General features: G+C 47.6%; 2 protein-coding genes across 4 annotated transcripts in view; one reads left to right on the top strand and one right to left on the bottom strand.

The window, feature by feature from the left end:
• The window catches only part of HBZ (hemoglobin subunit zeta), a 1,580-nt gene extending 970 nt beyond the window's left edge, over positions 1 to 610 (bottom strand). Inside the window, exons 1-2 of the mRNA XM_040229112.1 lie at positions 516 to 610; positions 11 to 101 (exon numbers count right to left, since the gene is read on the bottom strand). Coding sequence (XP_040085046.1) covers positions 11 to 101; positions 516 to 610 — 186 coding nt within the window. The remainder of the gene's footprint in view (positions 1 to 10; positions 102 to 515) is intronic.
• An 11,903-nt stretch (positions 611 to 12,513) lies between these two features.
• Positions 12,514 to 19,290, top strand: part of NPRL3 (NPR3 like, GATOR1 complex subunit) — a 33,088-nt gene continuing 26,311 nt past the window's right edge. The window contains exons 1-2 of one of the 3 annotated variants that reach the window (XM_040229062.1): positions 12,536 to 12,977; positions 18,091 to 18,160. In XM_040229062.1, coding sequence (XP_040084996.1) covers positions 12,860 to 12,977; positions 18,091 to 18,160 — 188 coding nt within the window. In that variant the 5' untranslated portion in view covers positions 12,536 to 12,859. Of the gene's footprint in view, positions 12,978 to 18,090; positions 18,161 to 19,290 lie in introns of all 3 variants that reach the window. The other 2 variants (XM_040229072.1, XM_040229078.1) reach the window with 2 other exon arrangements.

The raw sequence follows: 19,290 nt of genomic DNA, 5'->3' as shown, positions 1-19,290 counted from the left end.
CGGCCGCCACCTTGGAGCCGTGCGCGCGCAGCTGCGCGGAGCCCGAGTGCAGGTCGAAGTGCGGGAAGTAGGTCTTGGCCTGGGGGTAGCAGGAGAAGAGCCTGCGGGCGGGCGGGCGAGTTAGTGACCGCTCTGGGTGACTCTTGCGGTAGCTGCTGCTCAGTACGGCCCGGCCACCTCACCCTGACCGCCCGTCTCCAGGTCATTCCTTCCTTTCCTCCCTGCCTCCCTCCCTCCACGTGATTGTGGGGACCCGGGTGCTGGGCCCCCGAAAGACACAGGTGACCCTCAGACCGCCCCCATCACCTCCTCCTCCTGCCTCTGACCACCGAGACGCTCCTCACCGGCTCATGCTCACTGACCCTCCTCACTGACCATCTTCAGTGACCCCCTCCTCACTGACCACCTCACTGACCCCTCCTCAATGACCCCTCCTCAATGACCCTCCTCACTCACCCTCCTCACTGACCTACACGGTCCCCTCCAGGCTCCATCCCAGCCCTCCTGGTGCTCACCTCTCCAGGGTCTCGGTGCCAATGATGTCCGCCTGTGTGGAAATCTTGCTCCACATGGACACGATGATGGTCCTCTCAGCTCTGGTCAGAGACATGGTGGCGGTTGAGTGGGAGCTGGGCGCGCTGAGAACTGTCGTCCTGGTGCTCAGTCCCCAGGGTCCACTTATATACGTGGAGCCAGGGTGGGGGCCACACTGTGGTCATCGTTGGGGGAGGGGAGGGAGCCGTGGGTGTGGATCTCTTATCAGATCCAGTGACCATGGGCGGTCAGGGCCTGGTAGGCTTGGTGGGGTGAGGGGCTATCGCTCCGGCCACCCTTGCTGGGCCTGACCAGACTCTAGGGGAGATAGGGGCCCAGTCAGCCCAGGAGGTCATCCTGCATTTGCAGCCCAGTGCTGCACTTTCTTGTCCATTTCAGAATCCCAGAATGGGAGAAGCCAGAGGAGTGCCCATACACTGTCCGGTTCCCGGCTGGCCCGTGCCCCTGCTGGCCCCATGACTGCTGGGCTGGGCTGTGGCTGGACCCACATGACACCTCCCCCCTGCCCAATGCACACACTGGCTTTAGGATCTCTGGGTTTCCTCCAAGAAAACAATGCATGGTCTTGCCTGGTGGGAACCGAGGCGGGAGGTACTGACTGTTTTCTGAAAAGCTGGGGAAGTGGCAAGTAAACAGAAGAGAATCCTTCTAATATCATGTGATTTTAGGTTCTGCAGTGTTGCTCACCAAGTCATAATTTAAACAAAGTGAGGCAGATATGCCTTTCAATTTTATTTCAACCTACAATACAATTGATTTTTTTAGTATGCTGCTCTGTGAATTTTGACACATGTATAGATTTGTGTAACCTCAACCACAATCAGGGCACTCAGAGCTCTATCACTGCCAAAACTCCCACTGGCTGCCCTTTTGCAGTCTCATCTTCCTCTATCCCCTAAACTGACACCGCTGTATTTCTCTCTTTTTTAACAATGTCCTGTAAATGGAAATATACAGCTTGTCAACATACAGCATGTAATCTTTCAGGACTGGCTTCCTTCTTAGCATAATATTCTTGAGATACATGCAAGTTATTGCCTGTATCAATAGTTGGTTTCCTTTTACTGCAGAATAGTACTCCGCGGTAGTAATGTTCATTCATTCTCCCACTCAAACATGTGGCTTTTTCTCAGTTTGGGGTTATTACAAGCAAAGCTGCTGTGAACATTCTTGTGTAGGTCTTTATGTAAACATGTATTTTTATTTTTTTGGGATAATACCATATCTAGGAGTAGGATTGTGCTAAGTGTATGTTTAACTTAGTAGGAAGCTGCTAATCTGTTTTCCAGAGTGGCTTTACCATTTTGCATTCCACCCAGCAACGAAGAGAAGTCCTAGGTGCTTGTGTGTCTTTGTCAGCACTTCCACACGTTGGTTGTTCTGAGGTTGTGGGTCCATACGGCACGCTGGCTTCAGTCTGCATTTCCTTGACAAGCAGTGATGTGGAGCGTCTTCTCACACTCTTGTTTGCCGTCCAGGTTTTCTCTTCACTGAAATATCTCTCCTGGTATTTTGACCATTTAAAAATTGGGTTGTTTGTCTTCTTACTGTTGAATTTTGAGAGTTTGTATGTATTCTGGATGCAATCATTTGTCAGATATGCACTTTGCAAATATTTCCTTCTAGTTTGTAGCTTGTCATTTCATCCTCTTAATAGTATCATTTGCAGAGCCAGAGTTTTATTTTTTGATGAAGTCTAATTTATCAAGTTTTTCTTTTAGGACTCATGTTTTTAGAGTCATGCCTGCGAATTGTTTGCCTAATCCCAAGTCACAAAGCCTTTATCTAAGTGTTGTCATCTAAGACTTTTTTCTAAGTGTTTCAGAGTTTATGTTTTACACTTAGGTCTGTGATCTATTTTGAGATCATTTTTGTTTGGGGTATGAGGCTTAGGTCCTGGGTTGTTTGTATTTTCTCTTTACCTATGAGTGTCCAATTTATCCAGTACCTTTTGTTGAAAACACTATACTTCCTCTATTGAACTGCCTTCTCTAACTTATTTGTAAACGATTAATTGCACATATTTCTGCACATCTATTTCTCTACTCTTTCTTTTATTCCACTGACCTATGTGTCTATCCTTCACCTAAATCACACAGGCTTTATTACTATAGCTTTATGTCATGTCTTAAACTTAGATAGTCTCCCAAGAATGAGAGAAAACATTTGCAAATCATATATCGGGTCAAGGACTGATCCAAAATATTAAAAAATCTTACAAGTCAAGAAGAGACAGCTAACTGAAAACTGGGCAAACTATTTTAATAGCCATTCCTCTAAAGAAATCATAAAATGTGCAATAAACACGTGAAAAGGTGCTCAGCATCATTACTCATTCAGTTCAGTTCACTTCAGTCGCTCAGTTGTATCAGACTCTTTGCGACCCCATGAATCGCAGCACGCCAGGCCTCCCTGTCCATCACCATCTCCTGGAGTTCACTCAGACTCATGTTCATCGAGTCCGTGATGCCATCCAGCCATCTCATCCTCTGTCGTCCCCTTCTCCTCCTGCCCAATCCCTCCCAGCATCAGAGTCTTTTCCAGTGAGTCAACTCCTCGCATGAGGTGGCCAAAGTACTGTAGCTTCAGCTTCAGCATCATTCCTTCCAAAGAAATCCCAGGGTTGATCTCCTTCAGAATGGACTGGTTGGATCTCCTTGCAGTCCAAGGGACTCTCAAGAGTCTTCTCCAACACCACAGTTCAAAAGCATCAATTCTTCGGCGCTCAGCCTTCTTCACAGTCCAACTCTCACATCCATACATCACCACAGGAAAAACCATAGCCTTGACTAGACAGACCTTAGTTGGCAAAGTAATGTCTCTACTTTTGAATATGCTATCTAGGTTGGTCATAACTCTTCTTCATTACTCATTAGGGAAATGCAAATCAAACCCAAAAAAGATAGCACGTCATACTCATTAAGATGGCTGTAATCAAAATCCCCAGCCTGAACTCTAATCCTAACCTTACCTACAGCTTATAGAATGGCTCTCTTTAGAAGACAAAATGACAAGTGTTGGTAAGGAGATGGAGAAATTAGAATCGTTAGACTGCTGATGGGAATGTAAAATGGTTCAGCCACTATGGAAGACAGCCTGGCAGTTCCTCAAAAGGTTAAACAGAATTCCCATATGACTCAGCAATTCCGTTCCATAGTACGCACCCAATAAAATACATCCATTTGAAAACTTGTACTGTGTTCATAGCACCACTATTCATAACAGCCAAAAAGTGCAAACCCAAATGTCCTTCAAGTGATGAATAGGTGAATCAAATATGGTATATAATCTAGACAATGGAGTAGTATCCAGTCGTAAAAAGGAAGAAAGTACTGATACCTGAGTGAATCTTGAAAAAATTCATATCGTATGATTCCGTTTACATAAATGTCAAGAACAGGCAAGTCCTTAGAGACAGATAGTAGATTAGGGAACTTGCCTAAGTGGTTAACTTATCCAGTGGTTAAGAATGCTCCTGCCAATGCAAGGGACATGGGTTCAATCCCTGGCCTGGGAAGATTCCACAGGGGCAACTAAGCCTGGGCACCACAACTCCTGAGCCTAACACTCTAGAGCCTGAGAGCTGAGACTACTGAAGCCCACCTGCCTAGAGCCTGTGCTCCACAAGAATCTACCACGCGACAGACCCATGCACCACAACTAGAGAGTAGCCCCTGCTTGCTGCAACTAGAGAAAGCCTGTGTGCTGCAGTGAAGACTCAGCACAGCCAAAAATAAACTGATAAAACTTAAAAAAAAGAAGAGTAGATTAGGTTGTCTGGAGCCAGGGTAGTTGGGGGTCTGTGACTGTTAATAGGGCTGGGGGTTCTTTCAAGGTAATGAAAAGTTTCTAAAATTGTGGTGATGGTCACATAACTCTCTGAATATACAAAACCCTACTGAATTGGACACTTAAATTTTTTTTCTTTTTTTTTGGTCTGCCCTGCATGGTATTTGAGATCTTAGTTCCTTTATCAGGTATCACACCTGTGCTTGCTGCAGTGGGAGTGCAGAGTCTGAACCACTGGACCACCAGGGAAGTCCCAAGTTGCACACTTAAAATGGCAGGATGTATGGTATGTGAATTTTATCTCAATTAAGGTGTTAAAAGATTGGGTGATGTCATTCCTCCATCATTATTCTTCTTTTCCAAAACGATTTTGGCGACTCTGGTTCCTTTGCCTTTCCACGTGAATCTTTGTTGTTCACTTGCTCAGTCGTGTCTGACTCTTTGTGAACCCATGGACTGCAGCACACCAGCCTTCCATGTCCTTCATTGTCTTCTGGAGCTTACTCAAACTCATGTCCATCGAGTCGGTGATGCCATCCAACCACTTCATCCTCTGTTGTCCCCTTCTCCTGACCTCAATCTTTCCCAGCATCAGGGTCTTTTCCAATGAGTCGGCTGTTTACATCAAGTGGTGAAAGTATTGGAGTTTCTGCTAGCATCAGTCCTTCCAATGAATATTCAGGGTTGATTTCCTTTAGGATTGACTGGTTTGATCTCCTTGCAGTCCAAGGAATTCTCAAGGGTCTTCTCCAGCGCCACAGTCGAAAGCATGAATACTTCAGCACTCAGTCTTCTTCGTGGTTCAACTCTCACATCCATACATGGCCACTGGAAAAACCATAGCTTTGACTATATGGACCTTTATTGGCTAAATGATGTCTCTGCTTTTTGACTTTCAGAGTTAGTCAAAGAATTACTTGCACAAAAGCCTAGGGGTTTTTCAGAATGGAGGTAAACGTTTCCTGCATGGAGAGTTCTGATCACAGATATTTTGCTCAACTATTCTTAGAGAAAATTGTGAGGCTCAGACAAGCCCTCTGATTGGAAAACATGTGCGTAAGAATAAACAAGTGTTGAGCACCTTCTGTGCTTGGAGTGTTACTGCGCTGTGAGGCTTGCTTCTTCAAGCCTGAGACTGGGCTGATGAGGCTGTGGATGTCTGAGAGCAGGTGCTGCCTCCCATGGTGCCTCCCTGCTGCTGAGCAGAGAGGGCGGGGATCTCCCGGGGCTGTCAGTGCCTCTCTGTGGCCTGGAGGCTGAGTCTGTCTTCCTGGAAGCCCCTTCTAGGTCTCCCCTTCTGTTTCACAGCTGTGCCCTCTTCTCATGTGACAGGGTCTCCCTCTCCCAGGGTTTGCCCACCCTCTGCTGGCCTTGCACTCGTGGTCACCTCTCCTGGCCGTGCTCTGCCTCTGGGCTCAGGTGTTCACAGGGTGTGCGACTTTGCCTTTCTGAGCTCACCCCAGAACTGACGAGCCCAGCCCTCCCTGCTTACTCCTGGTTCAGGAGACTCCAGGCCGCTGCCCGCATCTAGGCCTGCAGTCAGGGTGTGCGAGTCTGATCCTGAGGCTTCAGCTCCCCAGAAAGAAGAGAAGGAAGGGAGACAGACAGGGACAGATGGACAGACTGGCAGAGAAAACAGACTGAGCCAGGGAGACAGAGAGGGCTGAGGAACAGTAGAAGTTCAGGCAGAAGGAGGGAGTCTGGAGGTCCTGGGTGAGGGTGGAGCTGACCTGCTGGACAAGGTAGAGGAGGCACAGTGGGGCCTCCGTAAGCGATGTGCCCTGGACAAGGCCCCCAGCTACAGTGTCTGCTGGGGGTGAGGAGTGTGGACCCTCGGCCTCCTGCCGTGAGGCCGGTCCTTGCTCCCCTCTTGGCAGCACCTCCCCCATCCTTGGCTTCCACAGGACAGAGTTACAGGAAGCCACTTTGATTCTGAAACTTCCAAGGCCTGCAAAGCATTGGTGTGGGCAGGCATCCTTTTTTTTTTTTTCCTACTTTTTTTCATTGTAAAATACAGCACAAGATGACGTCACAGCGTAATGAAATATTATGTCACATACTGAGCATCCCAGTCCTCCCCAAAGGTGACCCCAACCTACTTTCTTGCTTTCCAGTGAGCTTTTTTTTACTACACACTTATGTGTCCTTGGACTTCCCTGTGGCTCAGATGGTAAAGAATCTGCCTGCGATGCAGGAGACCTGGGTTCCATCCCTGGGTTGGGAAGATCCCCTGGAGAAGGAAATGGCTACCCACTGCAGTGTTCTTTCCCAGAGAATTCCATGGACAGAGGACCTTGGTGGGCTACAGTCCATGGGGTGACAAAGAGTTGGACATGACTGAGCAACTCACACTACTACTACTGTGTGTCCTTAGGCGCTTTAGTTGGTGTTGCCTGCCTTTGGCTTTCAGGTCCATGAAATAGTGTAGTGGGTCATCTCCTGTCACCCACGTTTGTGGCATGCCCGAGGTGCTGTGGGCATCGATTGTCATTGCCGTGTTGTGTTTCCTGGTAGGGACATGTCACAAGTTACCCAGGGTAGCAGGGAGGGACATTTGGGCTGTTTAGTTCTTGGCTGTTGTGAGTCCCCAGGATGGAGGCTGCTGGGTCCAGGGCATGGAGTTCTCGGCTTCAGCAGTTAATGGCAGATGTTTTCTGGAGCAGTTGTACCGCCTGGCACTCGCCTAGTGATGTGCAAGCTCCTCTTGCTCCACACCCTTCTAAAAGCTTGTCACTGTCACGTAGGTCCGTTTGGAGGCGGGGTCTCAGGGTTCAGCTTTTCTGCTGGGTGTATGCTAGCTTCTCACGTGGTCTTAATTTGCACTTTCCTGACACTGCTGAGCTAGGTCCCTGTTCACAGAGCTGCTGTCCTTTGCATTGCGTTTGCGTTTCCTTTTTTTTGTCGAAGTTTCCAAGTCATGGCCATTTTTCTAGTGTGTTGCCAGTCTTATTGATTTATAGGAAATTTAAAGAGATTCTAGGTAGGGACTTCCCTGGTGGTCCCATGGTTAGGAACTCACCTGCCAATGCAGGGGCTATGGTCTGATCCCTGATCTGGGACGATGCCACACGTGGAGGCGCAGCTGAACCTGAACGGCACAGCGCAACTACTGAGCCAGCACACCCGGAGGCCGTGCTTGGCAACGAGAGAAGCCACTGCAGTGAGAAGCCTTCGTGTTGCAACCATAGAGTAGCCCCCACTTGCCACAACTAGAGAAAGTCAGCATGCAGCAACGGAGAGACCCCGCGCAGCCATAAATAAATAATTCATTTTTTAAAGTACTAATGGACAGGGAGGCCTGGCGTGTTGCGTTCATGGGGTCGCAAAGAGTCGGACATGACTGAGCTACTGAACTGTATTGAATACTTACAAAAGTATTCTGGATGTAAGCTCTTTGTCAGTTTCATATAGTGTATCTCCCCCAGGTCTGTACTTTGCCTGCACGCTCTTACTGCTGTTTTTGACTGAGCAGAAATTTATAATTTTAATGCAGTCAAATTAAGTGATTTTTAAAAATTCAGTTTAAAAATGTACCTTTCTATACGTAACAGCCAAAAGGTGGAAGCAACATGAATGTCCATCGATGGATGAATGGATCAACAAATGATGGTATTTCCATACAGGGAGATATTTACTAAACAAACATGAAAATGAAGCTGAGAAAGATTTAGGGCAGGAGAAAAGGACAATAGAGGATGAGATGATTAGGTGGCATCACCGACTCATTGGACATGAGTTTGAGTGAACTCTGGGAGATGAAGGACAGGAAAGCCTGGCATGCTGCAGTCCATGGGGTTGCAAAGAGTCAGATGCAAGTGAGTGACTGAAAACAATGTAAAGATGAAGCACTGACAGAACATGGATGAACCCTGAGAATATTATGCTAAGTGAAGGAGCTAGACATGAAAAGCCATGTACTGTGTGACTCCCCTTATATGGAAGGGTCCAGAACAGGCGAACCCAGAGACAGAAAGTGGATGAGTGTGTGCCAAGGGCCGGGGGTGGGGATCGGGAGGATGGGATGATGCAAATATTCTGTAACTAGTGTGACCCTGGTTGCACTCATTATGAGTATATGAAATGCTATGGAATTAATTTCACTTTCAAATGGTTAATTTTGTGTTATGCAGATTTTCCCTCAAATTTTTAAGAAGTGGAATTAGCATTATGCTGAAGGCTGAAGTGAAGTGAACCTTCTGCATTACTTTTCTAAGAACTTTGCTGTTTGGTCCTTCGAGCTGGCCACAGTGCAGCTTGGATTGCTTTCGTGTGGAGTGAGGTGAGGTCTGCGGACCGGCTCTGACTGGTGTGAACCGCGTGTTCTCTAAGTCCTGGGCATGGTGTGGGCTGGGTACTCCCATGTCGGGTGTTTGCCCCTCACAGCTCTGTGACAGAAGTTTTATTTTTCAAGATGACATGTTTTAAGATAAGGAAACAGAGGCTCAGGAAGGTTACACGTTCACAGTTTCCGTGGAGGTGGAGCCCCAGTGGGCAGAGGAGACAGGTTTGCTGTGTGCGAGGCCTTCTGTCTCTGGGCCTTGCTCTCCCACCTGAAACAAGAGGGGCTGGGCCTGTGCAGGGCCTCAGGGCCCTGAGACCTGCTGGCCTCTGGGCTGAATTCCAAGTGCCAGGCTTGTTCTGAGCTTGTATACTGGGGCTGAGCTCAGAGGGGCCGTGGTCTCAGCAGAAGACTGAGCCAGGGGTCTGCAAATGCTTCCTCTCCGCCTCCCCCAACCAAGAGCAACCCCTGGCTGACCCTGGGCAGGATGAGCTCCCTTGTGAGCCCTGGTTTCAGTGTTTTAACCTCAAGCGGGTCCCCCACCTCACTCTCAGGACTGACGAGCTGCTGCCATGTGACCTCGGCGCATAGCAGTGTGAGTTCAAGATTATTGTTGCTCTTGTTGTAGGTAAAGGATTTCCCTGGGTAGATACCCTGCGGTGGGGACGGTGGAGATATCATGTTGGTCTGAGATAGGGTTCATGAACCCCGCCTGGTGCTCAACCATCGATGATGGCTCTATCGGGGCCAGACCGAGTGGCAGGACCGATAAGGCCTAGCCGTCCAAGGAGCTTCTTGGCCCTGCCCTGGGTTAGGATCCGGTGCTTTCACTGCTGTGGCTCAGGTTCAGTCCCTGGTCAGGAAACTGAGATCCCACAAGCTTCAAGGCATGGCTTCCCCTCAGAAAAGACAAAGAAAATAAGGGCTTGGAGATGCGGGGTGCTGGCAGGGAAGCGTCTGAGGGCACATCCTGCAGTGAGCAGAGGCCGAGCCTGGGCACGATGCTGCCCAGGAGGCTGCTAGTTCCCACTGAGCTTCCTGTCGGGGAACCAGAGTCCAAAGTGGGGCCACCTACCCTCAGTCCCTCTGCTGCCGGCAGCTGGCTGGATGGCCCAGGGAGTGACCCTAACAGCCCAGGGAGGCAGACGGACATGGGCACTGAGGTGCCATTGGGGAGGGTGCTGTGGAATTCAGACCCCCACTCCTTTCAGTCCAGCTTGAGAGAGTTCTGCATCTGAGCCTCGGGAAGGGATGTGTCCTGGTGAGCTCCCTTCACCATTCATGGATACCAGTGCTTGTTACAATGAAAAGTCATGAGCCACACAGCCAGAAAATACACAATGAATGCTCTGGGGAAGGTTCCTAGCATGAAGTGGGCCCTGAGAAGGTAATATAGGAATGATGGTTTCTCCACTTTGGGGCCTTCCCCCAGCCCAAGCACAGCTAGTTCTGGGGTCATAGCCCCATCCAGTGGGGCAACAGCATGTCCAGGGAAGTCAGAGGAAGGAGACCTGAGCCAGAGTCCTGGCTTTCACATCTGGGTGCCCGCAGATTCCCAACGTCTGGCAGGGAGGCCCCATCCATACAGCTCTCCCAGCCTCACCTCTTGCTCCTGTGTCCTTGTTTCCATTCCGAGGACATTCATGGGAACTGGGGGAGAACTCAGAAACCTTTTGATGATACATAAAATCAGTATATTCTAGGGACTTCCCTGGTGGCCCAGTGGTTAAGAATCTGCCTTGCAATGTGAAGGACATGGGTTTGATCCTGCTGTGGAGTAACTTAGCATGTGTGCTGTACCTACAGAAGTCCAGGCACTGCAATGAAGATCCTGCATGCTGCAACTAAGACCAGACACAGTCAAATAAATAAATACAATATTTTTAAAAATCAATATATTCTAGACTGGAAAAAGGGCTGGCAGAATCTGTAACAGGTTAGCTGTGGTGGTGGTCTAGTCACTAAATTGTGTCTGACTCTTGCAACCCCCATGGACTGTAGCCTGTTAGGGTCCTCTGTCCATGGGATTCTCCAGGCAAGAATATTGAAGTGGGTAGCCATGTCCTTCTCCAGAGGATCTTCCTGACCCAGGGATCGAACCTGGTTTCCTGCACTGTAGACACATTATTTACCCACTGAGCTATGAGGGAAGACCCATTTGTGTTATTACCCTTATTCTACATAGAACATGAGGCCCTGTATGGAAGAAATGTCTCTTTCCTTATCTGTAATATCTATAGCATTTTTTAGGCCATGGATATAAAAGTATTTCGCCAAATAAAGATCCCATAAGCAAAGGATAAACAGGGGCTTCCCTAGTGGTCCAGTGGTTAAGAATCCATGCAATGGAGGGGACACCGGTTTGATCCCTGGTCTGAGATGATGCAGAGCAACCAAGCCCGTGTACTGCACCGACTGCACCTGCACTCCAGGGTCCCTGAGCCACAGCTACTGAGGTCCATGCTCCGCAACAAGAGAAGCTGCTGTGATGAGACGCCCACGCGCCGCAACTAGAGGAAAGCCCGCACACAACAATAAAGACCCAACTGCAGCCAGAAATATAAATAAGAAAGGTTTTAAAAAGGACAAACAACACAAAAGGAAGCATAAAGGCACTTCTTAGGCTCTGGCAAATAATCAAGCAGTACAGTTAATTCTGTTCCTCAGTAATACAAAAATGCAACATGAGACATTAATTTTCCTTTTTTGACATTTTTTTGGGGGGGATAAAAAAAGTCAATGCAATGCAGTCCTGGGCAGGGCAATATGTTTGTGGGGAACATCTGAGACATTTCAGAGATATGTACCCATTACCCTGGGAGATTCAACCCATGAATATGTTCTGCAAAATACACATTTGTGTTCCCCTCAGTGAAAGAGGTTACTTTGGCAATGAAAATGCCAAAGTTCCATTCCTGGAACTTCCTTGGTAGTCCACTGGTTAGGAATCTGCCATGCAATGCAAGGGATTTGGGTTCAATTCCTGGTCAGGCAACTGAGATTCCACATGCCTTGGAGCAACAGAGCCTGCATGCAGCAACTGCTGAGCTCACCTGCCAGGACTGAAGAGAGTCCGTGCGCCACAAGGGGAGATCTTGCCTAATGCAGTGAAGGTTCTGCATGCAGCAACTAGGACCCAACACACACAACTAGATAAATAAAAGAAAATGCTCCTTCTTTAGCCCATCTGATGTGCTTGAAAAGATTTGAAAACAGTCGCAGGAGACTGTCCACCACAGTCACCTCCTGGGACCACAGGGTGGGGTGGGTGGAGTGCTTTTTTTTACTTTTTAAAAGCAGCTGCTTTGTGAGATAGAATTCACATATCATACATTCCAACCATTCAAAGTGTGCAGTTTAGTGGGTTTTAGTATGTTCAGAGTCATGCAGCTACAATTTAGAACATTTTCATCACCCCAAAGGAACCCCCATCCCTTCAGCTCCCACCGGTGGTGTCTAAAGATTCCGATTTCACCATCTGCTCACTATTTTTTTCAAGTATAGCCATCCATTCACGTCTTTTGCCCACTTTTTAGGGGGTCACTTGTGTTTTTCCTGTTGTGAGTGTTTTTAAAAAATATATTCTGGATACAATTCCCTCATCAAATATATGACTTGCAAACAGTTTCCTCCACTCCGTGGGTACTTTAATAACTTTTACAACAAAGAAAGGCACATTTAGAGCCATTCCTCGAGCCAGAAGGCTAAGGCAGCCAGCTTTCTATTTGCATTGCCACCGGCTTCCCTGGCCAGAAGCGGGCCGCCGCAGGCATGCGCGTAAGCCCAGCACCCAGAGCCGGCGTTGAGCCTGCGCACACGGCAGGGGCGCCTGCGCAGAGGTCGCCGATCTCCGTACAGGGTGCTTCCGAAAGTTTGCCTCATACTGTCGCGAAGTCTCGCAAGCTTGTCGCGAAGTCTCGCGAGCCGCTCGCGAGTGTGGGGTGCGGGACGGGCCCGTGGGCTCGGTGGGTCTGGCTCAGCTCGACCCTCCCCCTGCCTCCAGCTGATCCTCCTCAGGGCGCTGGGTCCCGGGTCCTCAGCTTCCCCCCAGGCCGCTCCTCCTCAGAGCCCCATCCGCCCCTCGCCTCCGACCCGTCCGCCTCAGAGCTGCCTCCGCCCGGTCCACGGCCCGTCCTCTGGGCGCTGGGTCCCCGGTCTCGGCCCCTCCCCCGCCCGACATCCTCGGGGGCCCCCCACGCAGGCCCCGGGCCGACCCCTCCCCGGGCTCCCGGCAGGATGGGGGACAACACCAGCCCCATCAGCGTGATTCTGGTGAGCTCGGGGAGCCGGGGCAATAAGCTGCTCTTCAGGTACCCTTTCCAGAGGAGCCAGGAGCATTCGGCGTCCCAGACGAGTAAGTGGGCGCCGGGCGCCGCCTCGCTCGTTGTGGGCGGGGAAGCAGGTTACCGTGTTGTGTCGGTACTGGCGGTGCCTTCTCATCACAGAGTGCCGGGGAAGTATAGAAAAGTAAAACGGAGCAGGAAAAGAATCCCTCATAGCTTAAACATGTCAAATCACTGTTGCTAGCGCTTCATCGGTTTCTCTAGCCTTTTACCTGGGATAAAGGCACAATGTGAATATATTCAGCTAGGATGAAGTTACAAAATGCAGGGACATCGGAGTTTTCTTTGGCCACTTCCCCTCAGTTCTGCTGCTCCTCCCCCGTTAACCACTTACCATTTTGAAAAGCGTTCCCTTTGAACATAGAAACCAAATATATATCCACAGAAAAATAGTTTATTACTTTGGGTTTCTTCCCCCTCCCACACATAGGATGTTCTCAGTCGCTGTTTTTTTCCATTGAACCGTCTGTCTTGAAGCCTTTTCCTGCCTAGCAGACAGATCACCTCCGTCTTGGTGCAGCGCACAGCTTGCCTGGTAGGAAGATACTCTCTGCCTGCGGATGGACATTTAGGTTACTTGCGGTTTTTCACTATTGTGGATGTTCAATTTATAATTAATCTAATTTAAAAAATATTTTAAAATTTGTTAACATGGAAAAAGTTTTAAAGGCCCAGAGGGGTTTCGATTATGAAAAGATTGTTCTTTTCTCTCATTGACCCCCAGCCACCCACATCCCTTGTAGGGTCGGATGCTGTTACCATTTTCCTGTGCATCTTTCTAGAATCTTACGTGTAAATGCAAGCATATACGTACATTATTTTCTAAGCACAAGTGAGCACACTGTTCACACTCTTGTACCCTGTTTTCATTTTCACTCTACATCTTTGACATAGATTCAAAACTATGGTCAGAATCATAGGAAGAACTTACTATGGTTTATTCATCCAATCCTCTGTTGATGGACATTTAAGTTGTTTCCAGTCTTTTGCTAGCAGTGTGAGTGTCTTTTATGTATGTTTTTTTATTCTGCAGAATATATGATCAATTCCTAGAAATGAAATGTTTGGATCCAAGGGTTAATAGTGAGTCTTATATTAAAATTTATTTATTTGGGGGAAAATTGCTTTACATTGTTGTGTTGAGCCATGTATTTTTAATAGATCAGATTTTTCTATGTTTGTTCATGAGATAGGTGAAAACTTTTATCTGATAGTAGTTTTAATGGGCTTTTGCCTTCTGACTGAGAGTGAGCATGTTTTCCTGTTTTTGTAGTCATTTGGATTTCCTTTTTAGTTAAGAACCTACTCATAACCTTTGCTTAATTTCCTTTTGGATTGCTTATTATTTTTTTTTGTTGTTGGTTTGAAGAAGCTTTTAATATGTTTAGGAAAAAATAGGCCTTTGTGACAAAGCTGTACATACTTAGCCAGGTTGCCTTTTGAGTTTTGATTTTTATGGAATCAAGTGTTCAGTCTTTTTTGTGGTTTCTGAGTTTTGTTCTGCATAGAAAGGCTTTCTGCTCTCCAAGATTATTAACAAAAGGAGTGTCTGTGTTTTCCTGTGGAACATTTATTGTCTTTTTAAAAGATATTCTGTATAATTGCTTTATAATGTTGTGTCAGTTTCTTCAGTAAAACAACGTGGATCAGCTTCATGTGTACATAATATCCCCTCTTTCTTGGACCTCCACCTCTCTACCAGCCCTCTCCCCCATCTAGGTCTTCACAGAGCACTGAGCTGAGCTCCTTATGCTGTACAGCAGCTTCCCACTAGCTAGCTATCAGTATATATTTGTCAATCCTACTCTCCCAATTTGAGGAAAGGCAGAGGAACCAGAGATAAAATTGCCAACATCTGCTTGATCATCGAAAAAGCAAGAGTTCCAGAAAAACATCTATTTCTGCTTTATTGACTATGCCAAAGCCTTTGAGTATGTGGATCACAATAAACTGTGGAAAATTCTGAAAGAGATGGGCATACCAGACCACCTGACCTGCCTCTTGAGAAACCTGTATGCAGGTCAGGAAGCAACAGTTAGAACTGGACATGGAACAACAGACTGGTTCCAAATAAGAAAAGGAGTATGCCAAGGCTGTATATTGTTACCCTGCTTATTTAACTTATATGCAAAGTACATCATGAGAAACGCTGGGCTGGAGAAAGCACAAGCTGGAATTAAGATTGCCGGGAGAAATATCAATAACCTCAGATATGCAGATGATACCACCCTTATGGCAGAAAGTGAAGAAGAACTAAAGAGCCTCTTGATGAAAGTGAAAGAGGAGAGTGAAAAAGTTGGCTTAAAGCTCAACATTCAGAAAACTAAGATCATGGCATCTGGTCCCATCACTTCATGGCACATAGATGGGGAAACAGTGGAAACAGTGGCTGACTTTATTTTTCTGGGCTCCAAAATGACTGCAGATGGTGACTGCAGCCATGAAATTAAAAGACAGTTACTCCTTGGAAGGAAAGTTATGACCAACCTAGATAGCATATTCAAAAGCAGAGACATTACTTTGCCAACAAAGGTCCGTCTAATCAAGGCTATGGTTTTTCCAGTGGTCGTGTATGGATATGCTAGTTGGACTATAAAGAAAGCTGAGTGCTGAAGAATTGATGCTTTTGAACTGTGGTGTTGGAGAAGACTCTTGAGAGTGCCTTGGACTGCAAGGAAATCCAACCAGTCCATCCTAAAGGAGATCAGTCCTGGGTGTTCATTAGAAGGACTGATGTTGAAGCTGAAACTCCAATACCTTGGCCGCCTGATGCGAAGAGCTGACTCATTTGAAAAGACCCTGATGCTGGGAAAGATTGAGGGCAGGAGGAGAAGGGGATGACAGAGGATGAGATGGTTGGATGGTATCACCAACTCAATGGACATGGATTTGAGTGGACTCCGGGAGTTGGTGATGGACAGGGAGGCCTGGCGTGCTGCGGTTCATGGGGTCGCACGGAGTCAGACACGACTGAGCAACTGAACTGAACTCTCCCAACTTGTCTCACCCTCCCCTTTCCCCACTGTGACCACATGTCTATTCTCTACGTCTGTGTCTCTATTCTTGGCCTGCAGATAGGTTCATCTGTACCATTTTTCTTGTTTCCACATATGTGTTAATATATGACATTTGTTTTTGTTTTTTGGGTTTTTGTCTTAATATATGGTATTTGTTTTCTGTGTCTGTGAATCTGTTTCTGTTTTGTAAATAAATTTATTTGTATTATTTCTTAGATTCTACATATAAGTGATAATCATATAATATTTTTCTCTCTCTGACTTACTTTACTTAGTGTGTTAATCTCTAGGTCCGTTCATGTTGCTGCAAAATGGCATTCCATTGTAGGACTTCCTGGTGGCTCAGTGGTAAAGAATCTTCCTGCCAGTGCAGGAGACATGGGTTTGATCCCTGGTCCAGGAAGATCCCCTGAAAAAGAAAATGGCAGCTCACTCCAGTATTCTTGCCTGGAGAACCCTGTGGATCCTGGTATGCTGTAGTCCATGGGGTCACAAAGAGTCAGGCTTGACTTAGTGACTGAACAACAACAAAATTCCATTGTATATATGTACCATATTCTCTTTATCCGGTCATCAGTTGATGGGCACTTAGGTTGCTTCCGTTTCCTGGCTATTGTAAATAACTGCTGCTGTGAACCCTCCAGTGCATTTATCTTTTTGAATTAGAGTTTTTGTCTTTTCTGGGTGTATGCCCAGGAGGGGGGTTCCTGAATCAAATGGTAACTCTGTATTTAACTTTTTAAGGAACCTCCATGCTGTTCTCCATAGTGACCGCACCAGTTTGTATTCCTACCAACAATGTAGGAAGATTCTCTTTTCTCTGCACCGTCTCTAACATTTATTCTTTGTAGACTTTTGGATGATGGCCATTCTGACTGGTGTAGTTGTAGTTTTGATTTGGATTTCTCTAATAATTAGAGAAATGGGCTTCCCTGATGGCTCAGTTGGTAAAGAATCTGCCTGCAATGTAGGAGACCCGGGTTCGATCCCTGGGCTGGGAAGATCCCCTGGAGAAGGAAATGGCAATCTACTCCACTCATCTTGCCTGGGAAATCCCATGAACAGAGGAGCCTGGCGGGCTACCGTCCGTGGGTTTGCAAGAGTTGGACACAACTTAGTGACTGAACCACCAGTCTCATAATTAGAGATGTTGAACATCTTTTCATGTGCCTGTTGGCCATCTGTATGTCTTCTTTGGAGAAATGTCTGTTTAGGTCTTCTGCCCATTTTTGATTGTGTTACTGTTTTTTTTTGATATTGAGTTGTATGAGCTGTTTGTATACTTTGGAAACAAAGCCTTGTTGGTCACATCATTTGTATCACTAAATATTTTCTCCCAGTTTGTAGGCTGTCTTTTCATTTTGTCTGTGGGTTCCTTTGCTATGCAAAAGCTTAAGAGTTTGATTAGGTTCCATTTATTTTTACTTTTATTTCTTTGGGGAGCCCGACCTAAGAAAATATTGCTACAGTTTATGTCAGAAGGCTTTCCCTATCTTCTCTTCTGGGAGTTTTACGGTGTTGTGTCTTATATTTAATTCCTTCAGCCATTCTGGGTTTACTTTCATGTATGGTGTGAGGAAGTGTTCTAATTTTATTCATTTACATGTGGCTGTCCCGCTTTTGCAAGGTCACTTGCTGAGGAGCCCGCCTGCATCGTATGTGTGTGCCTTCTTTGCTGAGCCTCAGTTGGCCGTAGGTGTGTGGGTTTGTCTCTGGGCTCTGCTCTGCTCCAGGGATCCAGGCGGCTGTTTCTCTGCCAGTGCCACACTGTTCTGATTACTGTACCTTTCTAGTGCTTTCTGAAGTCTGGGAGGATTATTCTTCCAGCTCTGTTCTTTCTTCTCAGGATTGGTTGGCAACTCTGAGTCTCTTGTGATTCCATATAAATTTTAGGATTGTTTGTTCTAGTTCTGTGAAAAATGTCATGGGTAATTTGATAGGGACTGCATTAATCTGTGTAGATTGCTTTGGGTAGTATGGCCATTTTAACAGTTATTAATTCTTCTAATCCTAGAGCAGAAACCATCACTTTTAATGCTTCCACAACTTTCCCATATGTGGATGGGTCCTGTTTTCTTAGCTTTTCTCCCCTTTTGCCTTCACTCAGGTAAGCCTCGTAGCAGATACGCTGTCAACAGCGCCGGAGAGCATGCTGAAGACCAGGATGGGGACCCCAGGTATGGGCTCTGCAGCCGCTCCGTGGGCACCGGCCCCCTGTTGACCCAGACATTTTCTCCCCTCAGGAGCCCCGTTCCTATTCTCCACTTGGTGGGTGTTTCAGGCAGACTGACATGGGATTGTGGTGCCCGTCTCTGGCTTTCTTTGTGATTCGGTTCCATGATCCTGCTTTGGGCTGTGTGGTTGGTGGGACAGGCTGGAGACTAGATGGGGCCATGTCCCTACGGGATGTTTATCTCCCATGAGAGGAGCACGGAGGAGGGAGACCCTGGTGCTGTCCTTGGACACTCGTCCTCAAGCTCATGTCCAGAGGTTGAATGTGGGTGCTTGGATGCAGCACAGCATCTGGGTGGTACGGCAGGCTGAGAGCCAGTGCTGCTGTGACCTGGGCTGAGGGCCCAGAGGAAAGCAGGTCCCGTTCCTTCTGGGCGTGCTCCCCCTTCTCTCTGGGAAGTGTTCTCAGGGTGGCAACCTTGAGAAATGGTCACTTCTGCCTTCTTACATTCATTTTAAAGCTTAAGAAATAGTGGTACAGTCCCAGATGAAGGAGACAAGATTGTGACCCGCCAGTCCTGCATGCAATTATGGCCGTGGGGAGGCATCTTTGGGCCCCAGCCTGCGCCCTGGCCGTGTGAGGTGTTCGCGCCGTCTCCCTCGGTTCTCTGACGTGGCACCTGCCATCGCCTCGTGTGCTTTCTCTTCTTTTCTATGAGGATGTCGGGGCCTCTGGCATGACCGCCGACTGGCTCTGAAGGGGGTGGGTTTTGGAAGCAGGAGGAGGAGGCAGGGATGTGGGGGCTGCTGGGCATCGTGTGGGTCATTCTGCTTGACATCGAGGCCTGTGGATGTCTTGTCCTTTAAGACATCCTGGGAACAGACTCTGGTCTGTGAGGCGCATAGAAAGGCATATTGCACTGCACACCCACTGAGTGCGTTTTGGCCCTGTCCTGTGTCACAGGTGGTCCCGCACGGGGCTGGCCACCTGCCTGCCTTCCTCCAAGCTCTGCGGATGTGAGGCTTAGGCCACTGAAGACTCAGAAAGAGCTCTTGGAACAGTCTGGGAGAAGGGCTGGCAAGACCTATTGGCTGCAGTGACTTTTCAGAGGCTTACAGTAAAATGACTGTGAGG

Source organism: Oryx dammah, unplaced genomic scaffold (genome assembly GCF_014754425.2).
Source record: "Oryx dammah isolate SB20612 unplaced genomic scaffold, SCBI_Odam_1.1 HiC_scaffold_2, whole genome shotgun sequence".
NCBI classification, from domain to species: Eukaryota; Metazoa; Chordata; class Mammalia; order Artiodactyla; family Bovidae; genus Oryx; species Oryx dammah.
The sequence above is the reverse complement of the archived record's forward strand: the minus strand, read 5'-3'. Positions and strand labels throughout refer to the sequence as shown.